The sequence below is a fragment of the Zootermopsis nevadensis genome, unplaced genomic scaffold, assembly GCF_977971745.1.
Source record: "Zootermopsis nevadensis isolate Lab colony 2312 unplaced genomic scaffold, Znev_1.0 Znev_ptg000030l, whole genome shotgun sequence".
NCBI classification, from domain to species: Eukaryota; Metazoa; Arthropoda; class Insecta; order Blattodea; family Termopsidae; genus Zootermopsis; species Zootermopsis nevadensis.
Window position 1 is genome coordinate 3,985,530 of NW_028259162.1, and position 10,716 is coordinate 3,996,245.

At 34.6% G+C, this 10,716-nt stretch overlaps 1 protein-coding gene across 3 annotated transcripts; it reads left to right on the plus strand.

Moving 5' to 3' along the window:
• Position 1: 1 nt before the first annotated feature.
• On the plus strand, positions 2–10,264 carry LOC110836183 (dynein regulatory complex protein 1). 3 transcript variants are annotated; one of them, XM_022077075.2, is made up of 15 exons: positions 2–136; positions 935–1,052; positions 2,018–2,222; positions 2,808–3,001; positions 3,542–3,751; positions 4,058–4,197; positions 5,139–5,355; positions 5,635–5,776; positions 6,093–6,307; positions 6,645–6,784; positions 7,117–7,286; positions 7,809–7,932; positions 8,542–8,714; positions 9,641–9,729; positions 10,040–10,264. In XM_022077075.2, exons 1-15 carry the CDS (start codon positions 18–20, stop codon positions 10,166–10,168), a joined length of 2,385 nt encoding a protein of 794 aa, XP_021932767.2. In that variant the 5' UTR covers positions 2–17; the 3' UTR covers positions 10,169–10,264. The 3 variants fall into 3 exon arrangements, with proteins under 3 accessions (XP_021932767.2, XP_021932769.2, XP_021932770.2); XM_022077077.2 differs by having other exon boundaries at positions 8,545–8,714; XM_022077078.2 differs by lacking the exon at positions 2–136 and adding an exon at positions 281–299.
• Positions 10,265–10,716: the final 452 nt, after the last annotated feature.

Below are 10,716 nucleotides of genomic sequence, written 5' to 3' on the forward strand. Positions count from 1 at the left end.
ACAAGAAATCTTTGGGAATGGAGGAAAATGCAAACGAAGAAGGCGCATCCGAGCTCCAGATAACTTCTCTGGGCCCTAACGAAAGAAAACTTGCCCGTCGGTTGAGAATTAAAAAACGACTACAAAAAGCAAATCAGTAAGCCTGTCAATCAAGTTGCGGGTTTCAAAAATTAATTTAGGAATTAATCAGTGATATAATACAATGCCGATTTGCCACGGTGGACGTCATAAACACTTTTTATATTACAGTACACCTTCTGTAAATCTACAGACTTGATTAATACTTACAAAAATTAAAAGTATAATGTTCCTTTTATGATACATAATTATAATTTAATTTTTTATGTTTACATTTATGCAGGAGCTTACTTTACTGAAACTTTGTTATATTTGTGATTTTAATATAGAATACCCTCAACTCCTGCCCTTTATGACACCTTCACTTTCTGTTGGAAGTAAAATGAAAGTCACACATTGCAATGGTAAATTGAATCATATGCTTGATACAATGAAAGATCTTGCATTCTTATGTATTTGCAAGTGTGAGTTAGTGTTCTGTTCCTTTTTATTTTCATGACAAGTACCATACTTTCATGAAACATTAAGATTTTAAAATGTTATAATTTTAAATAATGACTTAAAACTGTGATTCTAATGTTTAATGTATCGCCTTTGAACATCCAGGATTTAATCTAAAGATGGGAGGCATTTACAAACACTGAACTAACCACATACATTGAGATTTTAAAATAATTAGGTCAATAATATGGATTTTATTTTCTTCTTCATCATCATTTCCTTCAAATTTCTTCTTCTTTTAAGTATATTTTTTGGCAGGTTTTTTCACATTATATGAAACATCTTGGAAAAAATATTTTAAACCCTCTCCTATGTGACCAATATAGGCCTCCATTAAATTTATTTGGTGTTTCAGACAACAGCAGCTCAACGGATGCCAAGAATTGGAAGTGGACATCAAGACCATGTTGGAGATACAACTACAGATCAGTGAAGACCAGTTGGAGAGGTTATTGTTGGATGGGAAAGAATTGGTGAGAAGGTTTACTGACAAATACATCTTCTTCTTCTAGCATCAATTCCATTTTATACTGATGGATGACAGATATATGTATGTCACAAATTAGGAGTTTGTTTTTGAGAACTATGTCTTGTTTATAAGGCTACAGTATCTTCAGATTCATGTGGACAAACCCCAACCCCTTCTGGCTCAATTAATAATTGTTTTTCCAAGTTTTAGTGAATTTCATATTATACAATTAGGCTAGCTGCAAATTTACGTATCGAGTTTTACCATGTTTGGATTCAACCTCTTAAAATTTTGTCTGAGGCTGTGTAATAACTCTGCAATTTCTGCTTGCTGAGATTTTAAAATAATTTTTATGTCACTATAAGACAATGACAAATTTGAAGATTTTTCTTTTATCTTAAAAATTCCATACTAGTGCGATAAGAGAGAATGAAAAAAATAAAGCTGTCCCACTACATGTCATATAGGCGCTTGAGGAAGAATAACTCCAGCTCTTATCATTCTTAACTTCAATACCAGATAGGGGTGAGTGGTCAACATTATGCCCCAGCCATACTTTACCCCCAAGAAAGGACTCCGGTACCCATTGGACAGGAGCCTACAAGAGAGAATACAATGTATAATTTCTGATGATCTGCACAGGTCAATCCAGCTCCAATCTGGTTATGTCCAAACTATATTATGGACCAAAAATCTGCAACCAGAAGTCATATATATCTCACTGTTTTACAGTTGCAGGGTACAGTAAATCATTTTCAGTCTTTTCTTATTCCTTCTAATTTTTAGCTTTATTTCTGTTTAAGATACATACAAGTTCAAAAATAAAATATGTGATTGTAATATTAAAACATTTCAATGTGACAGAAGAATTGGCATGACATTGTGAGGAAAGGAATTATGATATTGTCTGGTTGACAATTGTAGATGTAAATACAAACTCTTATTTGTAATATGTATTGGCATATGCAGATAACAAATGTTCAAGTAGCAAATGATGCTCGTGAGGTGAAAAGGAGGAAGGATGAAGTTGCCACAAGAGAAAAACGTCTTGAGAGACTGGAAGATCAAGCAAATGAGAGTGTAGAAAAATTCAATGTAGTTAATTCTAGGTGGAAAATCTTCTTGGAATCAAATGACCCTCTGGATCTGCACCGAGATATGGAAGAACAGAAAGGTAAATCTGTCTTGTTTAATTTCTTACACAATATACCTGATATCTCAATTACTGGCAATTGCTATACATTGACTGAAAGGGAAGAAAGAGGAAAAATGAGAAATTATTTTGTGCCCTTTGTACAAAGTGGATGGATGTAAGGACAGTCATTTATATTCTTTTGTACATATATTTTGTCTCGAAAACTACTGATCACATTTCAGTAAAATTAATATTGAACGTCTATATAAAATGTTTTATGGTAAATTTAATTCTGGTAAATACTTTATGAAGAAATTTAAGTTCATCGACATTTTCAAGAACAGTTGATCTTACACGAATTTTAAAGTGACATCAATTATAGGCCTTTTAAATATCTACAAATTTTCCTTGAAAAGGTTTTTGATACTATGAATGTTTCATTAAATACAAGGGAAAATTTCTGACTCAGTGCAGTGTTATTTATGTTGCATGCTAAGTCTGTTTTGTATGTGCATGCATCACTACAGACACCCAAAACACCTTTATTCATATGGCTGATGAAAAAAGAGATCATAAATTGACATTCCTTGATCATTTGTAATTTTCTCTACTTGCACTTTGCAGTGAAATGTGCAGAGCTTATTTCTCAGAAGGACAAGCTGATCAAGGAGCTGAAGACAGAACTCAGATTGGCAGATGAGCGTTTTGAGAAAGACCAAGAGAAACAGAAGGAAGATCTGTGGCTCGTGACAGAAAGGATTGACAATCAAGTAAAAGTTATGAGGAAGGCTTATAAGGACGAGCTGAAGCTCATTGAGGTAAGAGAAGGTGCTATGAAAACATGAACTGGTAAGTTGTTTGGTTATTTTATGATACTGCATCAGCCAGTGGTATTCTGTGTATCAGATGAGATGTCTTAGGAATAATAAATCTGGAGAGTATGGGATGAAGCAAATGAGACATGCGTAAAGTACTTTTCTACAATTTGATTGGAGGGACTAAAGAAAGCTAGAAAAACCTCAGAGAAGTCAGTCTTTAGCTTGAATTCAAACTGGGTACCACCAAAACGTGTCACCACTGTGCCAGCAAACTTACTAAAAAGAACAATGGAGGAAAGAAAAATGGTGTAGAATGTGTCAACTCATTACTACATGAGAGCATGTTCTCAGCTTAAATGATGTTTTATTTTACTTGAATGAATAGCAATGATGAATTTACAGGTGGAAGATAAAAGTTCCTGACCTTGCCTGGAATTAAGCCCACTGAGAAACAGTATTATTTTTGTATGTTGCTAGCAGCTAATAAGACTTGCAATTGATAAGTCATTCCATTCTACTGATATGTATGTGTGTTTTCAGGAAGTGATTGCGCTTGAACACAAACAACTGATGGAGGTCAGTGAGAAGAAGTGGGAGGCCCTGTACAAGAAACATGAGAAACTTGAAGTGGAGCACATGGAGAAGAAGTTCCAAACAGTTGATGAATATGAGGATGAAATATACAAAGTGGCTGTGGAACATCATGAGAAACTGAGAGAGGTCAAGATCAAGCTGGAGTCAGACATACAGGTTTGATTAACATGTCACTACTGCCTAAATATTGAGATGATACAGATTTGAAATGAAATTAGCCTCAAGATGGCTGTCTTCTGAGTTGTTGTGCCATGTTGTCTGGTAGAAGTTTACTAACAGAGGTCCTTGCTGTCCCTATATTCATCCTGTTGATGGAGGCAGCAAGGGCTTCTGAAACATAGTAAGCTTCTAACAGACTACACGGTGCAACAACCCAGAAGACAGCCATCTTCAGACTCACCACTGTAAAAACCTCAAATCCTACTTGAAATTAGCCTCACTGAAACTGAACTGTGTGTTCAGGTACTTCAACAAGAACTGGAACTTGTGAAGGGACAGTGCCTCATGAACAGTGAGAAGCTTGTCTACAATTTCCAGGTTCTTAAGAGAAGGGAAGAGGAAAACCTCATTGTAAGAGCCAAACAGAAACGCAGGATCAACAGGTACTTAATCTGCTGTCTATATTGTGTCATATTGTTTTTGTTGTATCTACCAACTGGATGACTACAATTCATGACATCATCTTGAAAATATGAACATTTAGCATAAATCTGTCATGAATTTCTGTTTTGACTCCTATCCATTAACTTTAAAGTACATGAATTATCTCCTTAACAATGTAAAGACATAAAAAACTTATGGAACTGAAATTTCAAACTTGAATTTAGTCTGTTTTAGAACCTTTCATATCATCCTGTTATGAAACTCAAACTAGACAGTGCATAACTTTAATATTTTATTGGTTATTTTATGATGCTGTATTAACTGTGGTAGAGTTATGAATGGTTAAATATGTGAAACTGGGGAGGAAGCAGTCTTTGAAGGTATGGTCCAAAAATTTGCCTGCATGGTCTTTTTATCCAGTGGAGGCAGTTCCCTAATCAGGATTTGAGCTAGGTATCTCCTGAATAAAAATCAGATACGTTATACCATAATTAAATCTGCATTAAAAAATATTTCCTTCATTCCTCATACAGCATATACCAAGGATATAAGTACAGCATTAGTTTCCAACATCTTTCATCCACATTTTAAATTATAGTATGAAGTATTTATCAACAGATAATGTTAATGTTTTAAAACTCTGTGATATGCAGCTAGAATTATTTCATCTTCTGTTTATAAAATTGTATTGTGTAACAGTGGTGTGGTTCTCCATAAATGTTTTCACATAACCTATGAAAACCTGCATAATTAAATGTCCTCATAATATAGGATTGTGAAATAGGTGTAACAACTGATTATTGTTAATGTTAAATGTATATGGCATGTATTTTATTTATATTTGTGTTACTTTTATGCAATATATTCCACATCCCCGACTTGTGTCAGGTGAAGGAATGTGACAAGCTGCAATTATAATTATTTAAATTTATCTTATGAGGCTCCAAGATGTGGTGAATAATCTAAAAAAGAAAATAGCTGAGACAGAGGAGTCAACAGAAACGGAGTCTGCACGGCTGACAGAGGAGGTGATGAGGTTGCAGCATAATATATTGGACATAGAGAAGAAGGCTGACCACTTTGCAGAGGTGAATGACAGGAAGTATCAACAGGTGTGGGAACTCAACAGAGACACAGCCAAGACAGTACTAGACAAGGTGAAATTTATTTAATCTCTTGATTTTGTCTGTTTTTTATGTATGATTTGAAACTTTATGGTGGCCACACTTCATAAAATCTTCTTCAACCATCAGTTGCATCAAGTTGTCAAAAGAAACTGTTTCTTGACTGCAACATATTAATTGGAATTTCAATATATATATTGTAGCTGTAAGTATAAGCTGCCTATCAGAAAATACCTGTCTTCTCTTTCAATCCTGATAGGAGAGGAAGCACTCTCTAGTACAGAGTTTCTTCATAACTTCATTGTATTTCAGGTACTGGACATTGATCGTATATTGCATGAGCACCAGCTTGGACTGGAGTGGACACACCCCGATGTTTCTCTGCTGCGCCTTGAAGACCTGGCATCATATCGCTGTGCCATGCAGGTCATTGCTGATCTGTTTCCTGAGAAAGGTAAGGCAAAGATCAGAGGTATTCACCAAACTCATTCTGGTAGTATGATTGTATGAATCTAGATTATACACTGAAAATGTTATGTATCATAAAATGTTTTATGGCAATAAATGTGTTATATTGTATTATATATACATATATGTTCTTAAAACTCTTTTTAACTTGATGAATAATTAGTAAAATAAGTATAACTTATATTTATGCCTTCATATATAGTCCATATTGGCAGCCATAAAAAGTCTGGCAGTACAACCCAAAATTTCAACACTGTACCTTATTTATAAAAGTAACAGGGTTTTTTGTTGTTATATTTAAGGTACTCAGGGCAAAAATGATGAACTGAAATCAGTCGGTTTGACAGTAAGAAATGAAGATATGGAAAAGTTACATGCAAAGGAGAGGTTACTGCAGAACATTCTGAAACTGGTCGCAGACAATTCTGACTTCCTTGTTGAACAAAAACTTAATGAGCTACTTGGACCACACACTGACAAGAAGAAGATGCTTATAAAAATTGACAATGTTTTTACTGTAAGTATCAGACAATGATGTCAGCTTTACTTTCCCTTATGTTTTCAGTTAAGATTTTGACAATCTATAACATACTAATTTATCTTCATACAAAGCTTCCAACAATACTTGAGAACTGGTCTACCTACAAATCCATATAGTGTAACAACCTAGAAAACCAACATTATCAATTATAACCTTTAATTTTTTCCATCAAAATACAGTACTTTTAAGAAAAATTATTTTATACAAAATTAATAGGATAAACAAATTACAGCGCCATTTAAAATTGGGGCTGATATCTCAAAAGTCAACTAATAAGGTTTTATGGAACTTGTGAACAATTTGGACGTTCTAGGCTTTGGGAATAAACACTGAAGCAGAGATAATGATGTTAAAGAAATGCTTCCTACCATATGCAAAATGCAGCGTGTGCTCCACTTCAGTGGAAGAGAAGATGACCACCACATTCAGGAGCTCTCATGAGTCCATTGGCAGGTGTGTGGTCATTTGTATTAATTACAAAATTCATATTTGCTTCCTTTTCAGGCTTGTATTTTCAGCATATAATTTCGTGATATAAGTGCCAAAAATACAAAAATTACCTCATCACCTTCTCCTTCCTTATTAATAGTAGAAAGCTAAAAAATACAAAGGTGTAGTAGCCTCTTGTGGTATGATGTTATACCAAATTAATGAAAGTCCATCAGCTGTTAAAAAGGTTATTAGGGAGAAAAGATGCATGAACATTAAACCATAAGCTTATATTTATATAAAAACAAGGAAAGTGAGCTAACAAATTTGCCACCAGAATATTGACATGTTAACAGTGCATCAACTGCAGGAGACACAGAAACTGCAGAGGCAGGTATGATATTTGATACAAGCATCGTCAAATTTGGAGTGGACCCTGCAAAAGCGGAACAGCTGCTCAAAGACATGGACATCACAGCCATTGAGGCCACCTCTACACCTGTTAAGTCCATTGCTGGTGCTAAAGGTAACACAAATGTCAGCACTCTGACTTCTCAGCTGACACAACTATACTGAAAGCACATATCTCATGAATGGTACAGAATATTTTGTATGCAATTTAATTTGTATATTGTAATAAATATTATGACTGGAAATTCTATTTAACTGGACTGTAAAGAATATTTGTGCCATTTTATTCAAGATGTTTCAGACTTATTTGAACAGAGTTCTCATCACGTCCTTGTCTTTGTATCAGATTAACAAACACAGTTTTAATACTGTATAGAAATTGCTCATTCACTCACAAGACACACACACACACAAAAAAAAAAAGAACTAGACATAAGGGAAGCTACGCTTATCTGTCTGAATGTTTTGTCTATAAAACTAACTGATGTATTTCAATGGAATTCTATAATGGGGATCAGTACTGAGACTTATTATGTAAATTTAGTTTTTATATATACTGCTTAATGCACAATGTGAAGTTTGAAGTAAATTTACCTCAAGGCAATAAAGTTCTGTGCTGTTTATTGTCACATTTCAGCTAAACTTCACCTTACACACAGCAAGCCAGGCTGTTCTGAGACACTTCCACTTTTTATTGATCCCGTGTATGTGTTCAAAGCTCTCCGAGACTTTGCTGTCAAATTTGCTCCTAAAGAACACAGGTCAGTACATGTCACAGTTACGCTACTATATGTGAGGTTGGTACTTGCTAGCTGGTGATGAAGAACCCACCAGAGCAAAGATACCAGGTGACAGAGAATAGGATGCTGAGGAGAGAACATTTGATCTTAAAAGGGAGGCAGGAGCAGGAGGGTGGATAAAACTGCATTATAAGCAATTATAGTTTTACTCTCTACCAAATATTTTTTGGCAATTAGAATAAGGAGGATGAGATGGCAGGGGCATGCGTGGGAGACAAGAAATGCATGCAAAATTTTGGTTGGAGAAACTGAAGGGAAGAATCTGCTTGGCACAGATGAAATAATAATATTGAAATAAATCTCAAAGAAATAGGGTATGAAAGTGTGGACAGGATTTATCTCATTCAGAATACAGACCAGTGGTGGGCTCTTTTGAACATGGTAATGAAACTTTAAGTTCCACAAATGGCTGGGAATTCAAGAATTCCGTGACTAGTTGATATTTATTAGCTTCTTAAGAAAGACTATTCCATGGAATCAGCTTGAAATGCCAGCCGTACACAAACGTATAAAGTTGTTTTATGTAATACTTAAATATGTAAGATTTATATAGTGTTTTGTATGTTTCAGCAGCCTTCACACAAATTTGAAATCTGTAAAGCACAGTACAGTGTCCCGCTTATTATCAACACAGGATGTAACTGCCTTTTGGACAAGATTCCGCAAGATATTCTCTCAACAGCGAGAAAAGCTATGGGATGGCCTGTTAATAGGGCTGCAGATGTACCACCGTATTCTAGAAGGTACATATTAAAACATATGTTTAATACAAGAATGACAATTGAATATGTTAACTCACATATTTAAAGTTTGTAGTCATGGGTCATGCGTAGAGTACTGAATGAAATTAAAATTGTGAAGATAATTCTAATGATCAAAATCTTAGAACCAAAAACTTGTTTGGACATTCTGATCATTGTAAAATATTAAAAATTATCTAAACCTGATGAAACACAGACAACCATAAATGTTCATTTAGATGCTGGGGTTAGAATAACAACCTGGGCTGCATCTGTGGCCTGCTCTTAAATGTCAGACACCACAGTAATTTTAAATAGTGCCCAATGAGGAAGCGTTCATGTGTCAGATGATATAAGGTTCTGACAGTTCAAGAAAATACCTTCTTTTTCATTGTTTAATGGAAGCAAACATTCTTTACATTAAATTATAAACATTTCCAAATTATTGTAGTACTCTATAATTTTGTCAATTTTCAGCTAAAGTACAGCTAAAGTTACTATTCAGACATTTGTAGTACATCAGCTGATTACAATTCAGGATGGCAAAACTGATTTTAGGTGCATCAACCAGACATCACACATGAAAGAAAGTTGTAAGAACTATGGTATCATTTTACTGTGCTGTAGACATGAGAAGTCAGTAGTTCAGCGTAGAGTGTCTGCATAGTCACCAACAGATTGCTAATCACGATGTTAGTTTCTCACTGAGCTAATTCTCATATCCAAACACAATCTGTCTCCTTTATATACATTGGTAAGATGACTCAGTAAGGAAATTATACAGGCGTAATAAAATTCCAGGATTTTCCTACTACTTAGAAGTAATTTTTGTATTTGTGGTAGTATGACAGGAAGCTTTATGTTATACTTTCGAGAATCATGATTTTGAATTCTTCTACAGTGTAATTCACAATTCTGATCTCTTTCAGATCGCCACAAACTGAATGTGGATACAGTACAACTCAAACGGCAGAATGCTGAACTCAGACGACTTCTACATTTTTACATTCAGAATCCTGTAAGTAAGAAATTTTAAACTGAGCTACATAATTTTCTGGCATTTATTTTTTGACCACTAACTTCTGCCATTAAATAACTGTAACTAAAATTTGGCCTGATTTCTTCAAGTCATTTCCAAAGGTAGAGGTTACAGTTGTTCAACCTCTCCCCCCAAGCATCTACATGGCATATAGTGGGACAGCTTTACTTTATTTTACTTTACATGGATTATTATGGCGCGTAAATTGGTCTAAATACAGAGAGTTTTTCAAGAAACTATAAATTGCTGTGTGTTATTTCCTAATATTGTAAATCTCTTTAATTTTTAGGAAGATGAATCTGTGTTTCTGTCTTCGTGGGAACACTTACCACCCATCTCAAGAAATTATCGACATAAGAAGAGCAAAATGAAATTTTTAAAAGCAACAAGTAAGGAGAGGGGTAGGGCTATCCTGTAACTTCACTCTGTCAATTGCTAAATAATTTATGTAGTATGAAAATACAAATTTGTAGCAAGCACCAACCAAAATAAAAATACAATACATTATTATTAATTCTAACAAAATGATTTTCTTTATCACACAGCATTTAAATATTACATAGGGCCAAAGTAAGTATGTAATAATGATTGGTATGTCATTTTGTTTCTGGGGGCTCGCAAACAAGAGTGTCACAAACATTGACAATTTTTTAATGTTTATGAAAGACTACTTGATAGTAATCGTATCTTTACAAGGTAGAGCTATTGATTCCATATTATTTACGGATAAAACATCGTTAAAAATTCACCATGTATTCTCCCGTTCAACGGCATATCCAACGTCGGAAAGAAAACTTTATTAAACAAGCTAAGAAACTTATTGCCCAAACCACTGTGGGAGAAAGGGAAGTATTGTTACCGATTCATCCATGAAGCCATTGCGACAATTTCTCCAATTTACCAATAGAGGAGACAACAACTGTGTTCACATGTTCATATCGACAGTCCGGCGCACCATCTACTGGT